The sequence below is a fragment of the Coturnix japonica genome, chromosome 11, assembly GCF_054131305.1.
Source record: "Coturnix japonica strain WE chromosome 11, WE-NBRP24, whole genome shotgun sequence".
In the NCBI taxonomy this organism is placed as follows: Eukaryota; Metazoa; Chordata; class Aves; order Galliformes; family Phasianidae; genus Coturnix; species Coturnix japonica.
Window position 1 is genome coordinate 18,742,496 of NC_140673.1, and position 18,000 is coordinate 18,760,495.

Here is an 18,000-nt window from a genome sequence, read left to right on the forward strand (position 1 = left end):
CCTTAGAGATGGAAATGCACAGAAATCAGCTTTTTAGTATTCATTTGTCAAGAATTCACCTAAAAATAATGTTTTAAATTCTGGACAGTGTATACATGTTATCTTCTCTATTACCCCAAGTGAAAAGTGGTACGAGTTTGCAAGTGAGCTTTACACTTGCATGCAGCAGCTAAAAAAGGAAAGCACTTATCTGCTGACAAAGAATTCACTGAGAGTTAAGGAATCTAGTTCTGAATGCCACCAGTAAAGCCATGGCTTCCTATTGTCCCCAACCACTTGCTTCAACAGAACAAAATGGGTGGGAAAGCAGAATGGGGAAGGAAAACCCCTTCTACAAAATACCTACAGTGAGCTCCCGGGATAGACTCTGGAAAGGAGAAAACTTCACAGAGAAATTCACCTATGAAAAGTCAGGGTACACCAAAAATAACACGTTCCCCCTGCTCTGCCACGCTACCCCAAACAGCTACTGTGTTTTGCAGCAGTCAGATCCCTTGGGTGTGTGGCTTCACACCTAAACAAAGGAATTACAATAGTCAAGTTGAGAGAGCACAGCAGCATGAATTACACACAATCCAATTTCAAAAGAACGTGTTGCTGTCTTCTCGCTGGGTCACATGCAGCAGTGTTTTGTCAACACTGTTGCTGAAGCATCCAGAAGCAGCTTTATTTACATTTATAAATAGTCATAATGCTGACAGTGTTGACTGAGTATTCTTTAAAAAGTCATCAGTCCTATCAAGTAGTTACTAATGTATTACATGAAGTCTTCCAGGATGCGCCTAGAAAGCAGTGGATTTTCTACTCATTTTAAAAACATGACACAAAGTAATCTCTACCTTCAGATGGTAGTAGTTCAGCAGTAGTTAAAGTTTGGCCAAGGACAGAGTAGGGTGACCACAGACCACTCTTGCCTTAACACCTATCATTAGGTTCCTCATTTGCATTCACCAGTAACACAGATATCTGCATTCAAGAAGGCGCTTATAGCTGGGGGGATCTCACTTTACTGTATAGAAAAAAAGCGGTTACTGCCTAAAACACACACCTAGGTGCAGTCACTGTCCCTGGAGGTTTTCAAGAGATGTGGCAGTGAGAGACACAGTGAATGGGCATGGTGGAGCAGGGTTGATGGCTGGACTAGGTGTTCTTAGTGCTCTCTTCCAAACTTAATGATTCTGTAACTCTATATACTAGATCAGAGTTTTCTGAAAACATCTAACCTACTCCTGTACCCTACCAGTATGCCAGCATGCATCGGCAAAACACTTCTTGCCATTCTTTTGTCAGGATGCAGACTCAAGCACGCTAAGCAAGAGCTGATCAGAGATCCATTTAAAATAAAAAAGTAAAAAATGTCACACTCTAGTGCTGTTGGCTGCTCAGTTTGACTGCTGGTTTGTGCCTCCACCTCCAGCAGGCCCTGTGGTGAACATACAACTTCTGCCCACCAGTGCCTGACAAGGAGCTCAGCCACCAGAGCAGTGGTTCAATGGAAAGGAACAGCTTGGACATGGGATAGCACTGAGTACTGAGCATTCACTATTTCACTTTCCTTTTCATACCCATAAATCTACATAGGCTTCTAAAGGCAATCTTTGGTCAAGCTAACTAGTCGTCCAATTATACCCTTCTTAACAAATGCCTCAGTAGTTTTCAAGCAGACAACTGTCTGGAAAAAGATGAAACTTGCCTAAAATAACCTTGTAATCTTTAAGAGATTTTCCACATACTTCAGAAAGAAATAAAAGCAGTTTCCTGAATGTCTGAAATAATTTGGTTATTTTCAGACCTTTGTGATATTGACTTTGTCCATGAAGTTCTATTATCTACTGACCATCACATGCTTACTGATGTATAAAACAGAGCGAGTTGGCTGCTGCTTGTACATTCTAAAAGAGTAAAATCAAGCACCTTGAATGTTCTCATCTAGCAAAGGAAAAAACAGCACAAAATGCCTGTCTGAAAGTAATCATTTCAGTCTAAGTAAACATCAAGTGTACCTAAAACAAGAATGCTAGTATGGTTTATTTCTGGTCTATCAGACACAGCTACATTAACACGAGTCTGATATTCTGAATTGCTGATAAATGAAATTATTCTTTCAAAATTTAGATTTGTTAGACAAGCCTTCCACAGATTTAGTAACTGAGTTGGAAAATTTTTATAGTGATTTTATTTTACTTTTTAAAGGTCAGAAATTAATCAAATTTCTTGTTGTAAAGAATGCGACCTCTGAAAACGTTCTGAATCATCGTGGCATGCTTTATTTTAAAACCCAAATCTCAAAACAAAAAGCCTTCAGCATTAGAAGCTCTCCAAGTCTCAAAGAAGAGGCAAGATAAACACAGTTGGTGCTAAATCATTGAAATCTGAACTCAATGAAAATATAGCAGCTAATCTAATGTGTACTTGATAACCTGAACTAATGCATCATACGTGCTGACAGCTCAGAAATCAGCTTAGTAAATACAAAACAAATGCTTTACTACTGGTTTATTGCTCTGATTCTCTGCCTAATGTGAATCTAAGAGTCTGAAACAAATTTGAGATTTATATTCTGTGTAAACTACATCCCACTGTTAAGAAACCCTCCGTAAAACAGTTTTTTTTTCATTTCTTTGAAAATGTAGACTTTGAAAACGAGAAACAGAGTTGTCACCACATCCCCTTCATAGGAGCACTCCTGGAGTTCAGCAAGTGTAACATCTATTCTGGCCATAGCAAAGTCTAGTCTGAATTCACATGATGCTTATTTTAAAACGTGGGCTGTCCACTGGGGATTTATAGCACAGCACTGTGAAGACTGCCAGATGCCTTAGTCATCAGATTTGAACGTCACTGCCTTTTCTTAGTTCTTCACATCTTAAAAACAAGCACAACCTGCCACTATTTTTGCACATGCACTTTCTACTGACAATAGAATGGTCTGTTCAGTCACATACAGTGTGATAGCACATTAACTCACTGTGATGCAGAGCAGATTCAAAATGCAGCACCACGTTTAAAGGAGAAGAAAATACAAGGTTAACTTCAAGGTTTATACATCTAGAATTAGTTCACTTAATGTGATTCCTACATCAGAGGCATCCATAAGCACATTAGGTAGAAAAACCTTTGCACCAGACTTGAAAGCAATCTCAAATGTAATTGAACTTGTCCATTTGGCCAAACATGCCTGGGTAAGCCTAATAAAATTCTAAAAAAGAAAAACCTCGACAAGATCTCTGAGATCTCTGCACAGGTTCATTTCTAATGGTACCTCTCACTCCTTTCCCTCACTGAAACTTTGAAACTTTCTGCCTTATGACGCTCATTACATAGTTTATATAAATATATAATTTTGTATCCTAGAACATAGACTATTTTACTGGACAGTGGAAGAATATGGGATCATCCAACATGTTCTCTTTGAAGTGACATTTTAAACACAAGGTTGCTAGAAAGGTTTTTCTTTAGCCAGAGTATTACGCTTCAGGGATATTTGCATTTCAAAGTAAGAAGAGATAGACTGACAAAAGGAACCCACGTATTCATTTGTTCTTACATTGAAAGAAAATTGTACTGTCTAGCAGTTGGTAATAAGAATGCATTTTAAAGGCACAGAACACTTTACTCTTGAAACATTGTATGGGAAACTCTTAATCACAGCCTGAAACTCTGATTAACCACCTGAGGCAAGTGATGGGTCAGCTGTGGGAGCACAGGTGAAGGTAATTCAGCTGTGCTCCTGGAAGAGGGTGAAGCCTGACTCCACCTCTCCTAGATCCCATTTAAGGGCTGAGGTAGCATCTCTTTTTGGAGATTTTTTCTTGTGTGGGGTTTTTGTGCCAAGTCTCAATATTGGAGAGCATCCATCTCAACTGTGAGCCTCAGCACTGGTGAGTCTTTTCCTTATATACCCTATGGCTATCCATTCACTTTGTAATTACAGCTATACATTTGTATAATTACAACTATACAAGCATGATAAAGTCAACACACGTGTGATCAGCTTGCAATGCAGGTCTGAAGGCAGTGATAAGAAAGACAGGTAGGTATGTTTTTATCCCAGGAACAGGCCTTAAGTTAGGAAGACAGAACCAACCATTGCTGACACTCAGTCAAGTAAGCATCAAAAAAACCAAACCAAACAAACAAAAAAACCAAACACTGTGAATATGTATTTTCTTTTTTTATTTGGAGTAACAGATTCTTTTTTAAAAAGCAGACTACTTCAGGGAAGAAAAATGTTACAGTATTATGCAGACTGCAGTGAATCTGTTCTGGAGTGCAACTGGCTTCTGCCAACCCAGTTTCACACAGCATTCACTTTAGGAACCTAAATTAGCAAGATACATGTGTAACTTTAAGCACTAAGACTTAAATAATATCTTAAGTGCCCTATGGAGTAGGGCCTGTTTGTCTTCCTCTTGCCCTTGACAATGTGACAGAGATAAATAAAAATCCTTTAAAGTTAATACTGAGTAAAAGTTTTTCCTCTGAATTACTGAGACTGTTAGATGCATTAGAAACAACACATTAATACCTGAATTATATTTAACAATCAGTGTACCCTGACCTGTGACACTTGACAATGCTTATCAGTTACTCCAGCATATGTAGTTCAAGCTGCAATCTAGTCAATATGTTATTTATCCATTGTTAATTGAAAATAAAGTCTAAATTACATTTGTTCTTTACTATCTGGAAATACTTACAGGTTTGCCTTTAAACATTTGCAGGCATTTCAGCATGTAGAACAAGGACAGCTTTAAATAGCAGTAGAGAGAACAAAACCTCGTGTGATCAGCATGTGCTCCTGAATCAGATACTGCACAGCACTTTGCTACAAACAGGATTATCAGGTAAGGTGGGACATAGTGTACAGACCAGACATACCATCAAGTAAGACTGACTGATTTCCCTTCTGATAGTTGAATCTCATGGGTTAAGAAGAATAGTTGGCTCTTGCATGTGTGCACATGATGTTTTCGGTCTAAACCCTTGAAGGTAAAATTTGATTTATTTTAGCATCAATTACCTATTGAGCTGATAAAGGAACTATAGTGCTGAGAACTGAATTTGCTGATTTTGTTTGGTTCTGTCAATATCTGATCTTCACATTATGCATTTTTAAGATTAAATTAGCAAACTAACAGATCTGATGTCTTCATAGTCACTAAACTATCGTTCTGTCTGTATCTCTCTTGCCCCATTCTGGCTCTCCTTTCATTTTCCCCAAGAATGTTTCAGACAAGCCTCTCTTAAAATAGAATTTAATGCAACAATAAATTACTTCTAGTTGAAGTTCTGAAGCAGGAATTAGGCCTATGGGCCAAAACATGTTCTTGATCATCAGTTTATATAACCTCACACTGCAGTACTCCAGCCAGAAAAATAAACACTTCTCCCACCCCCACAGTTTGCCATTTGTCTGGTATGATTTTTTCCTGCCTCTGGAACATTTATATTCAGAATGTATATAAACATACAGACTTTAAGTGTATATACATCCTCTTTAGTAAGAAGAAGAATTTGTAAATTCTTAGCTTGTTAAGAATATACCAGAGGAGAAGTGGTATATAAAAAAGAAATAAAAAATAAAAAAAACAACCAACAATGTAACTTCCTGCCTTTGGAAAGCTGTTTCAAAAGTAAAGGCAAAATTTAAGGAAATCCAGCCCTGATGTGGGGGGGAAAATGATCACCTTCCTTTAGGCAAAGAGTAGGTAGATATGTGTAAGAAGGTGAAAAACAAATATAAGCACCAAAGACAAGCAGTTTTTAAGAAAGATTAAGTATAAAAGTGCTCAGCTACTGACTGTTGCTCACAGCTTTTCACCACAGCTGGTGACACAAATTAAAGGCAGCTTAATGGAAACTATTAGTAAGGGCTTCATTGCTATCTAATTACAGACAGCAGGTATGAATCCTGCAACAAACAACTGATAAAGAATAGCTTGTTGATAAGTGATTTAATTTATATTTTGTCCTAAATTTAAATTATCCTATAAGCTTTCAAAAAACTCACCTGCCAAAGTTCCTAAAGAAATTATAGCTCTTATCAGAGGGAAACACCAACAGCAAATAAAAACAAAGTGAGCATTTATTGAGAGATTCCCACAAAAAATGTGGGCTGAGATACAAGGCAACATTTTCTTTAAAATAAATACACAGCTTAAAAATATATATATATAAGGAAAAAATGAAGGGATAACAAGGGAACAGAGTTGGCTACAGAAGCAGGATATTTAAGCTAGCTGAATTTAAGTTTAAAAAAAATGAGCAACAAAGAAGCTTATTAAGTGCCTCATTTGTTTCACCAATTGATTTCCATTTAGTAACAGCAAATGAACGCACAAGAACAGCCTGAGCTATAGGAACCCAACAACAGGAACAGCTCATAGAAAATATGTGAAGTGACTGTTCTTAGGTTGTATAGTAGAAAACACAACCAGAAAGCCAGAAGCTATCAGGAGATAGAAACTGTGTCACTATAAGCCTTTATTTTGTCTTCATCATGTGAACTTTATATAATAAATTTTGGCCAAAATATTCAGAAAGAGTATACACTAAAGCTTGGAAAGTTATACAGAAAACTATCCAGTATAAACACAAGTACACAATGGCTTTCTCACAAAGAGAGATGTGAGGGACTAGAGTTCAACTGAAATGAGAAGCAATAAATAACAGTCACGAAGATTTTGTATATGCACAAGGTTGATATGAGAAGAGGGAAAGGAACCTATCAAGAGATTTAATTATAAATAGCAAGGAGAAAGATTTATTACATTTCATAGCAACTGTCCTGTTCTAAGTGGATTTCTTTTTCCTTTCATTATTTTAAAATGATAAAGGTATGGCAAGTCATAGCTATAAGACACTGTGAAAGCTGAAAGCATAAAATGATTCGAAGGGATGTTCAGAGGTCTGAAAACAGATGGTCAGAGGTAAACTTGGCTACGGCAGCCTCTAGCCATTGTCTGGAAGCCAAGAGTTCTGCTAAAGGAAGGCTCTTTTATATGCAGTCTATTCTTAAACTCCTTTTAAATCTACTGCCAACAACTATTGGAAACTGAATATTAGACTATGCGTACCCATAATCTGACCTGTTCAGCTGTTTTGATGCTTTGAATTGTGACACTCCTTACTGTTCAGCAGTATGTACTTACCTTAAAAGCAATGCCACAATGTTCCACTCTATATGTCCCCATCAAGGAATATCTATACATTTATATATATTTCAGCATGTTGTGGGTTTTAATTCAAGCTTCACTGTAGGGTGGATGATGAACTTTGCCCCTGCTGCAAACCAGCTTTTAATTTCCAATACCCTTCTGTTTATATCATCGTTTCATTTCTGTCTATGGAGCAATATCTAGTCTAATCCTTGACTATATGAATAATGGTGCTGACAGTCATCACTGACTTTCATGGTTTGCTCTTCTCACAAAATGAAAAGAAATACTTAACTAAATATTAAAAATATTTTGTTTCAATATTTGTAAAAAGCCAATCTAATATTTGTTTTGCTGTTTACTTTAATTACACTATGCTCTTCATTAATTACAAGCTGATTTGTAATTTCATTGAATAAGTTCTGAATGAAGATGAAAGGCTGTAAGAGATGAAGCACAGCCTGGAAAACCAGAAGGAGGCAGGAAGAAAGGAGAGACATTGGGAAAGAAATTACTGTAGTTGTTCTCATGTTGTCAGGAACAAGGAGAAACAATGGAGATAGGTGATCTCCAATGCTGGCTCTAGCCCAGTAAAAAAGATTATTCTGAGCCACTGCTAAGATTGCAACTAATCTATTTCCTATGCAATGAAAAGGCATCTGAGTTTCCACTTGTAAAAGAAACACAAGCATACACTCCAGGTTATCAAACGTCAACACAGATACAGATTATCAAACATTAACTTTTTCAATACTGATAACTTCTGTGCAGATCCATGCAAAACTGTTCCGACTTCCAAAAGTTTCTGCTAAAAGAGACAGAATATTGCTGAGAAAACCAAGCATTGGTTTTGATACATGTAAAGCTTGCAGAAATACTACTGTTTTCAGTTTTAAATGGAACCTTTAACTAGCAGTTTCACAGTCCTCTGCATCCTGCCTTTGGGGACTTTGGGGTAAAGAATTTTGCCAAATTCAATTTGGAGAGGAAGTATTACTACTACCGGCCAACTATGCCTTTAGAGCTAAGTCTACTACTGATATTACTGATAATTGAAGAACATCCTCTGCAATTCAGATATCTGTCATTTCATGCATCTGAAATGACAAGTTAGTTGCAGCACTGGATTGTACTACAGGAGACGTCAGAGCAGCAAGCTTCAGCAGTTACTGAACTTCCACAAACTATGAGTGCTAAATTAAATTCAAAATCTGCCTTTTTTAAAAATAAGACTGAAGTAACTTTTCTGGGCTCTTGCTTTTAGTAATATTACTTTCATTTATAAAAGACTGAAAGAAGAAGAAGAGAAGAAAGCTTCTCCATAATTATAAGTGTTTTCTTTTGTTTAAAATACCCGCATCCCAGCTCTGCTTCAGCCACCAGAAAAAAAAAAAAATTGCATTTCTCCAAGAAATGAAGAAATCATTTAATGTAAATTTATCTTCAGGGAACACACAGCAAACAAAACGTTCAAGTGGTGATAAAAAGTTAAACCCTGAAAATGACTTGATGGTATGTGCTACTAGGCAGCATGACTAAGTGAACTGTTAAAAACTGCTGGCCTTCTAATTGGTGCCTATCTGAGAATTAGAAGCAGAAATATTTCTTGTGTGCAACCACATAAAGCGTGGCACTCTCAAACTAATTATTTTCCATTTATGTTTTCTAAGCAGGAAGGAAAAAACAGACCTCATGCATTCACTAACAACAAAACACTACAGAAATCTGTGCTGATTAAATATATAACAAATGATCCTTCAATAGCTTTGTTGATTATGCAAAGGCTTTCTTATTTAAGAGCAGCTAGAGAAAAGGGTTCTAATACACAGGTTCTCCCAGGCGTTTTGTCACTAGGTTAAAGGCTGTGCTCATTCTCTCCCAAATGCCAGGCATATCTTGGAGCGTGAGGAGAAAATTAAAAAAAGAAACAGACATACCTATCATCCAGCAGCACAGACCTTCGTCACAGATCTTTTATTTGGCGTAAATGGTATAAACAAAAAATTAAATAAGCAAGTATTTTAAAGTTAAAAAGTAACTACTATTAATAAAAATACATACGTTGTCATAAAGTTTAGGGGACAGTACACATACAAGTTGCCATTAGCTTGAGTGTCAGCATTTCTTTTCACAGCTAGAATCAAAATAATAATTGTAAGAATTAGGAATGAAGTACTGACAAGGAGCACTACGATGATGTGAGTTTTCTGTCAAGTGCCTCCTTCCCGATTCAGAGTTGCTTATGCCTGCTCCAGGAAAGCCTGTTTCTAGGTCTTCTAGTCCCAGGCTTCAGTCCTAAGAGAATCAATCAGCACAAAACCAACAGCAGCTTCGCCCTATGTATTTCTTTTAATTTTACACCCAGGAATTCTCCTTTTTAGCTTGCTGGTTTCTATGATAATTCTAAAAGTCCAGTAGGGAATGTGAACACAATTACGTTCCATTATTTTATCTTTTTAAAGTGTAAGTCTTTTCCAGGGCTGTATTCATTTCTAACTCAACAATAGGTTACTGAGTCAAAAGAGATGATTTGCAATTAATAACAACAGCAATAACAGCCTGGCAGAATCCTACCCCCAAGAGGTATTTATGTAGCAGGTGTAAAGATGAATATTTGACTAGAGCACGCAACCACTTCAAGTGCTGATTGCTGGCTCTGACAAGCCATCTTTTACCTGTCACAGCAAGCAGCAGAGAAGTGCTTCAGCCACATAATGAAAGAGACTAGTTGCAGTGACAAGTGACTGTATTCTAGCAGTATCCCAGGTAACTTGTTCCTGTCTCTCCCACATTGCTTATTACCAATATCTTCCTCCAGAAGTTTATCTCTCAAAGCACGTTGGCAAATTGTTTATTGTGTCAAACAACTTCAACTAGTAAATGCAATCACAAAAAGAAAAGCAAGCCTGTGGTCTGAGACAATGTCAGCAATGTGTCCCTGCTTGCAGCACTCATTCCTCAGTCTTCCACACTGAAATGTGATGATGATATGCAGAGCTACTCAGCAATGGAGACCTCGGGAGACTGGTACAGCTCACATAACAGTCAAACTATTGGGCTTGGAAAGTAAGCAGCATGGAATTTAGAAGAACATCAGTCAACAGCAGCACTAACATCTTACTTAGAGAAAATTAGAACCTGGGAAGAACAGCATTTCAAGATGTTGGAAGGAGCAATATCTCTCATGAGTAAACAAGTAGGGAGAAGAGTGGTTTCAGGAGCCCCAGAGGTTTGATCAAATATTTTACAGAGAAAACTGAAAAATTAGAAAACAGTGGGTGACTTTAACTTTGAAAATTTCCTTCCTGGCCAGATTTGGAGCTCACTGTAACTGAGGCTGTTGTAATAAGGAAAGTCAGATGTTTTGTAGCAAGTATTTTGATAACACTTGATAGCATCTGCCCCACTGTCAGAGCCCTGTCTCCAGCTGTGGTTAATCACAAGCACTAAAGATGGAGAAAACTGAAGAAAAAATCATGAAATATATCTAACCAGAGGGGGGAAAGATACAACCAAGGAAACCAACATGGCAAAGCATTTTCTGGTTACCTATTAAAGGGAACAAAGGCTTTTTTTCAAATGTGTATGAATAAATAAAAAGCAGCAGTCACAATGCTGGACACTTCAATGCCAGAAAGACTACAGTGACCATCTAAGCCCTTGCTCTCAAAAGGACGTAAATCCTCCCTCAAAACACTATTTAATAATAATAATAATAAAGGAACAGCAAAACACCTTTATCTAAAACTCTGGAATACCCTCAGCACACTTTAAGACAAGCTTAATTCGGAATTTAATTTGTTTCACTTGAACAAGCAGAAACTGGATATAGTTACGACTTTGACAACCAGGCCTAAATATTCCCCAATATCACGTAACTTTTCCACGTGTAAGTAGCTATTCAGAAGAAGCAAGTCTCCTCTCAGTATATTCTTCAGTGAAGAGTTAAACATACACAACTTAAGCCATATATGAGCTTGTCTCTTCAAAACATGCATCATTTTTATGGTTTGTTTTGAGCTGTCCAGTATTTCCGTATCTTCTGAAGTATGAAGAACAGAACTGGTACACAGTATCCTAAAACCATACAGAAACAAGATTGTATCTCTGTAAATATGCTGATACTGTTCTTGTCACGTAGTCAAAGATTAGAAGTAATTTGTGTTTATTTTTTCCCCTGCAGCACTGTACTGATAACTTACATTGTGGGGCATAATTTTCCTATTTATTTTTTAAAATCTCCCATCTCTATGTATAATCCATACCTGGTCATATTCAAACAATCAAAAAGATAATTCATATCAGTATTACTAACCCTTTCCTTTCATTACTCCATGCTTTTAATGACCTCAATTATTATTTTTCATCAGCTTCAAGACATGCGAACAATTTTATCAACAACTACATAGTGGATAAAATTACAGTGTTTGACCACAAATTGTTCTAAAATACTTTAATAGTGGGGCAGAGCATCAACAAACATTCAAGTCAGCAAGCGAATACTTATCATCTAATGTATGCGGTATCAAAACCACACATCTCTCACAAAACCCTACAGTTTGAGAAGTGCTAGTTCCCAAGAAATCATATCGACTGGCACTAATTACAGCTTTTATCACCTGAGGTAACAGAACAGTGAATTATTAACTCCACTATTTCATTGGCGTGACATTTTGGTTTGTGATTTTTCTTTCACCATCCCCCCTCCCCTTTTTTTTCCTTCCTCATTAGTAATTCTATTGGCAACTTCTCTATCATTTGCTGCATTTTCCTCTTTCCAAGACTAATGATCAGTAAGTGATGGATTAAGGTGCTTTCTTTATCCAGCTTCTTTTGTAAGTTATAGATGTGAATTATCCATACTACCATTTTGTAAGAGACTTATACAAAGCTTCGAAGAGAAGCGAAATAAAATGAGCATTATTTGTTAACATATACATTTTAGGGGTAGTAAGGGCAAGTCTGTTGAGAGCTCTTTTCCTTTCACTGGGTTACCAAGTAAAAATTAAAGGAAAAACATAAACATAAGAAAGCTTTGATGATTCTCCCAAACACATTTTTCTTTCTCTTCCCAGAAAAGTTACCAAAAAACACTGATCTCAGAAATACCCTTCTTCAAACATTCACACATATCTATTAGTCATATTTTACAGGTAAGAAAATTATCTATGAAATTGTGAATGAATAAATACTTCTGTATCTAACAAATACGGGACAAAAACATTCTCTGTATTAAATCTTTTAAGCACTGCAGTGCTTGATGAGATGATGTTCTTCTGTTTACATCCTAAAATAACCTTCAGCAAAAGTGATGCATTTTCAGCTATTATATTTGCTGTTCAAGTCATGAATTTACAGTAATGATGAAAAACCCAAATCCAGAACAGTGAAGCACAGCTCTCTAAATAAATTCTTTACTTTTTTGCCCTTACACATCCAGGCCAGCACAAATACAATTCATAATGAAGAAACAGACAACATCTACTCAGGAGATCACAAATGATTTCTACTAAGAACACTTGAGAAAACAGGCTTGGAAAGTAAGGAGCTTTTTTTAAGATGCATCACATCTTTAGAAGGCTTCCAGGGAAACACAACAAATCAACAACTGAATATAGTGAGCCCCTTGAATTCCATTTTATTAATCTTGCCTGGGGACAAAAGCTACAGATAAGTTTCTATTTAAAAAAGGATACACGCTGCAACTTTATTTATGGCTTATGGCTTCAGACATCCAAACACTTTTCTGCTTATGTATGTTTGCAAGTGTACATAGACATAGCAGAAAGCCAGCTTTGACCTAATTCTCACCTTACTCAGATCTGTATTTAGAAGTTGCAGAATGATGTGAAGGCTGGGAGATGAGAGCACTGCCACCTTGTGCCAGCAAAATCAAATCTGAAGCCTAACAAATAAGACTACAAACTAAAACTAATCCCAGAACATGTTCTGCCTTTGAAGTCTGACTGTTATTTGAGATCAGATGCTTGATACTGAATTATGAAAAGGTGCAGTGGTATAAGGCTTTAGGAACATCTTAAACCAATTATTTAAACAAAATCAGCATGTCTCGCAGCAGTTACTCTTATTAGACTTGCCATTACAACATCCCAGGTTTAATCACTCATACCTATCATAACATTCAATCTCTAAAGTTGAGAGCTTTGCAAATAGCTATCTTCTGACCTTCTGGTTTCATTTTGTTATGGGCCAGGCTATTTATTTATTTAAAGTTACACTGGGCCACACACAATTGTGGATTGACATTTATACAGGAAATGCTAAGTCACAGCCTGAAGCAGAGACTGAGCACCTGGTAGGAAGGCAGGGCCAAACCAGAGGAGCACAGATGTAAGCAATGCACCTGAGTAATCAGAAGGGGTTGAGCCAGGATCCACCCCTACCCAGACCTCATTTAAGGGTTGGCAGAGGAGGTGAGAGCATCTCTTGTAGGAGGTTCCTACCTACCTGAGGCCTTCCAAGGTAAGCAGCTCTTTTTCTTCATTTCTGCAGCTGCTGTGTTTGGGCTCACATGCTGTAGCCAAAGACTTACCACCCTGTTATTATCACTGTACTTTCCATCCCATTATCACATTATAATGTATGAAGCTCTCTTTTGAAATGCTTTCATACAGCCATGCTGTAAGAAAAGGGATGTACAGTTTTTACTGTGTAATTATTTAAATACCTGAGTCAAGATAAACTTTAGAAAGCTGTGAAGAATTCTGAAGATACTTATATATACCTACAGTCTATGGGGTTTGGGGGAGAAAATCCTCTCAGCAGTTCATTCTAACTTAAAGTACAAATACTATATTGAGCTTTAAATAATAATGTGGAAGACCTGGACTTTATTCTGTTTACTTACTGATTAAAATACAGCTTCCTCAGTGATGTTTCCATGAATTTCCTTCATAAGACGTATTAATACAAGCAATAAAAACAAAATAGTAGTACTCACCAATATCATTAGCTAGAGAAGCAGGATCAGAGGTCCCAAGGGTGGCCTCAAACTCCTCCTGAAGACGATAAGCTCTTTGAAGCAGGGACTCGAGCTTATGGATGAATTCAGCACTAATGATATCCTGCAAGAAGACATAGATTTTCCATTTATTTACAATTTATGTTCTTGGATTTTACAAAGAAATCTTACTCGGTCTTTAAAGAGCTCGCTGTGCCACAGTAGTGTCCTACAAGCAGCATGAATACATATGCATTTCTAAAGATATGTATGTTTTACTAAGTATAACAAAACTAAGATCAAAATCTATAAATTTTTGATGCTTACTGCACTAGAGTGAAATCTGTACAGGTGTATTTTTATTTCAAAATATTTAATCATTTAGTTTATGAGAACAAAGAGATACAGATAAAGTTCAAACATATTATTTTTTAATGTTCACAAGTGCCATATCATATTCACAAATAATCATCTTTTCTAAGACTTGTATCTTTGCTAAGCAGATATTCTCTCACAGCTGTACAAGAGAGGGAAGTGGTTAAAGAAATGCTTGGTAACTTGATAACAGTAATGCTGTCCAGAAGTAAACATTGATGCAGCAGCAACTGACAAGAAATAAAACTCTTTCCCCCACACTAACTAATAAAATAAAGGGGAGGAAAAAATTAGATATCCTTCAAATGCATGTTCTTTGAATTTGCTCTTGGCTTTGGCAAATACGTTTAGAAGTTTATAACATTCAGGTAGCAAAAGGCAATGGATTGCAAGGACAGCAAAAGTAGATTAAATATACTCACTTCTACACTTTCTTCTGCAATTGCATCTCCTGCTCCCAGCTTGATGGAACTACAGCTTGATTCATCTTCCACTTGCCTGTTACGGAACGTTAATGCCTGCTCCCATCGACGCAGTGCTTCTTCAAAGAGCTCCATACCTACAGTATGATCAAGAGTGCCTCCATTCCATCAGACACAGCTTTGGTATGTATTCATATTTTAGTGTCAAAGGAAAGTATACAGATAACATGCATGATTGCAGCAGAAATACAAGTTTTTTAAAACAGCTGTCTGTCTTTTTTAGATGAAGAAGCTCACAATATGGTTAAATCAAAAAGGACAGTAGTATTTTTTTCCTATTTACTTTTTAAAAAGAAAACCTAGAGCTTACTACTACAAACATAGGAGTCAAAATTCTATGTTTTCAAAACCTAACACTAGATTAAGTAGGTTTTCATAACTTTATGGATATGTTCTTAGGTGCCCACAGGACACTGGGGAAAAAATACTTTTAATAATATTGTGCACGTGCCACTTTGTCATAAAAACAATTATCTACTTTTATTGCTGGTAGATGCTGCATATTCTTATGATAACTTACCCATCAAATATAAATTTTCAGGCGTAGTCACTGGAATATTAACAAGCTTAATATCCTCTTCATCTGCTTTATCCCAGGAATTAGAATTGGCACAAGCACAACTGTGACAAGAGGTGGCACTCTGAACCTAGAAATAAATACAATTTAAAAACAAGATTTAGAAGTGTTATACAGAGTATCCTTAAGATTACATTCCTACTGGAGTATGTTATGGTTAAAGTCTTACCTACAGATCACCTCTTAAAAGATTTTAGGGAAGTGTAGTTATTATCAGGCCAATTAGAATTGTTCCTTTTTTTAAAACACACCCTACTATTAACAGCAATGTTTTGGAAGTCTGTGTTGCTCCTTTTCTGAAATATGAAAGTAATCACTGATCTACAATGTTGTTCTCCCAGTAAATCTGACCATAGATTGTTAAAAAGTAGGAAAGTCTCAAAAATAAAAAGCTGTCTAGACTGATGTAAACCTACTTTCTAGGAACACCACTGAAGATATACTGTATTAAACTTCTTGCTCTGTAAACAGTTTCCAATTAGAGCTGTTGATCACTGAAACAAAGATAATCTGCAGTCTGAAGACTCCAAACCATAGCATCTACAATGTAGCTGAGGAGCACAAGGAACCTTCATTTATTTTAGTATACTGACTAAGGGTTCTTAAGTTCTTACTTTTCTTCTCTTTCTGTCATCTTTGAAACATACTAAGCTATTTTTCTGATGGCATTTGTGCCAGTGAGTTATACAACTTTGGAAGTTTTTGAGCATCCTCAAGACCTGTTGTTCCAGACTCGAAGTCTAGGAGGAGCTGATGTGGCTGAGAAGGTCTCACTACCTCTCTCTGTTCAGGTTTTTCTGGTACTCATGTGTGAATTCTAATGTTTGGAGATTGAATCCAGATCACTAACCTAACAAGAAAGCGTTCAATCTTGATTTATTACAAGTGATTTACTGCTAAGTCAGTGAACTAACTTGGCTCACTAAAAGGTCTAAAATGCATTGAAGCTGTGTATGTATATTTATATTACCTTTATTTATACACGCGTACACATAAGAATGCACAACTGAGTGCAAGATACAAGGGGAATCCTGCTTTTGGCTGCACTGAGTAGCATAGTTTTGGCTCATTCCATCTCACGGAACTGGATTCTTATGAAGTTGTTAAATGCAAGACATGAAAGGTCAGAGGGACAGAATCAGTGGGCCGTTCCATTTGCTTTACAGTTATATAAAAATCTCTGAAAAGCTATTTTCACAATGTAGAAGGTATCGTAGCTTCTTCCACAAGGAGGTCATCTGCTCAGTCAGACCCTCCAGCTTTCAGAGGTGGTGAACACACCTTATTCAGGAAAGTTATTTCAGCTCAGTGAAACCATTACATGTGCACCCAATGCAGGTTAACGGACACTGAAATGCCTTAAAACGCTTTTACTTACGGAGACCAGGCTCTGAACTGAACCAGAGTATTTACTGAAAAGCCCTCCATTTGCATAGATACATGACTGTGATCCTTTTTCCTTGGCAGAACTCAGGGAAAGAGTCAAGTTTTGTCGGCTACTGGAACAACTTGAACCTATTAGATACAACATCTTCAGTTTGTAGAAGTTTTAAAACTAGCAAATCTTATGTTAGCAAGAACTAGCAAGGAATTGTTTCTGAGCTTTTCAATAAAATCCAATTCAGAAGCAAACAATCATGTACATGGATGTACATCCATGAGAACTGCAAATCCAATTGTTAGTATCCTATTGACAATATATATATATTGTTTCAAATTTACAGTTGAAACATTAACATCAAGAAGACTAACTTATAAAACAATAATTCTGTTTTTAAGTTTCTACTTCAAACAGTTCAAACCTTCTCAATGTTAAAGGAAAATTGCTTCATATACTGTTACATACACCTACCCCTTCACATCCCTTTCTTCCCCCCAAGACAAAAAGACTTTGAGGTTTCTTCATGTACCTTTTTCTGATGCAGCTGCTTTGGTACATTCTAATAGTAGATGACCTGGCTCCCATTGTGATGCTTGCTTGTTTTTCCTTCCACGTTTTCTTTTGAAATGATGGGCCAGAAAAATGACAGATATTGCACTCACTGCTGTGACTGTGAACAGCTTCTTTAAACCAGGGGAAAGTTTTATCTGAAAATTAAAGAATATGACTTCATTGGAATCCCATGCTTCTTAACTCTTGCCTTTCCCCTTTGACTCCTTTTGGTGTGCTCAGCCTGGGTAACTAAGAGATTCTGTTCTCACATACCCTGAGAAACTATTATTATTATTGACAAATTACTTCTCAAATTTTGTGATGGCCAGGTGAGAGCCAAAGGGATTAGTAGGACGTCCATGTGGCTTACTCTTCAACATACTTATTCTCTGAGGTTAATATTTTCAAGTAATTCTGATGTTTTTCGCTCTGTTGCTTATCAAATGTGGTTACAGGCAACTAGCACCTCTTCTCTCTGGATCTCTACAATGTAATGACAGCACCTTCCCCCT

At 36.8% G+C, this 18,000-nt stretch overlaps 2 protein-coding genes and 1 long non-coding RNA gene across 6 annotated transcripts in view; 2 read left to right on the forward strand and 1 right to left on the reverse strand.

Annotated features, from left to right (window-relative positions):
* MIGA1 (mitoguardin 1) overlaps window positions 1–18,000 on the reverse strand; it is a 32,305-nt gene that overhangs the window by 13,095 nt on the left and 1,210 nt on the right. For 2 of the 3 annotated variants that reach the window (XM_015870002.3, XM_015870001.3), the window contains exons 3-7: window positions 17,466–17,643; window positions 16,934–17,070; window positions 15,499–15,625; window positions 14,919–15,055; window positions 14,122–14,245 (exon numbers count right to left, since the gene is read on the reverse strand). In XM_015870002.3, coding sequence (XP_015725488.1) covers window positions 14,122–14,245; window positions 14,919–15,055; window positions 15,499–15,625; window positions 16,934–17,070; window positions 17,466–17,643 — 703 coding nt within the window. The remainder of the gene's footprint in view (window positions 1–14,121; window positions 14,246–14,918; window positions 15,056–15,498; window positions 15,626–16,933; window positions 17,071–17,465; window positions 17,644–18,000) is intronic. The other variant, XM_085511538.1, reaches the window with a different exon arrangement.
* On the forward strand, window positions 11,656–13,567 carry LOC107317384 (uncharacterized). Of its 2 annotated transcripts, none has more exons than XR_014932803.1 (3): window positions 11,656–11,784; window positions 12,236–12,313; window positions 13,436–13,567. It is a non-coding gene; the product is annotated as an uncharacterized LOC107317384 (long non-coding RNA). The 2 variants fall into 2 exon arrangements; XR_001556856.3 differs by lacking the exon at window positions 13,436–13,567 and adding an exon at window positions 12,601–12,686.
* Window positions 14,992–18,000, forward strand: part of USP33 (ubiquitin specific peptidase 33) — a 37,192-nt gene continuing 34,183 nt past the window's right edge. The window contains exon 1 of the mRNA XM_085511473.1: window positions 14,992–15,101. Within this exon, the coding sequence (XP_085367599.1) occupies window positions 15,011–15,101 (91 nt within the window). The 5' untranslated portion in view covers window positions 14,992–15,010. The remainder of the gene's footprint in view (window positions 15,102–18,000) is intronic.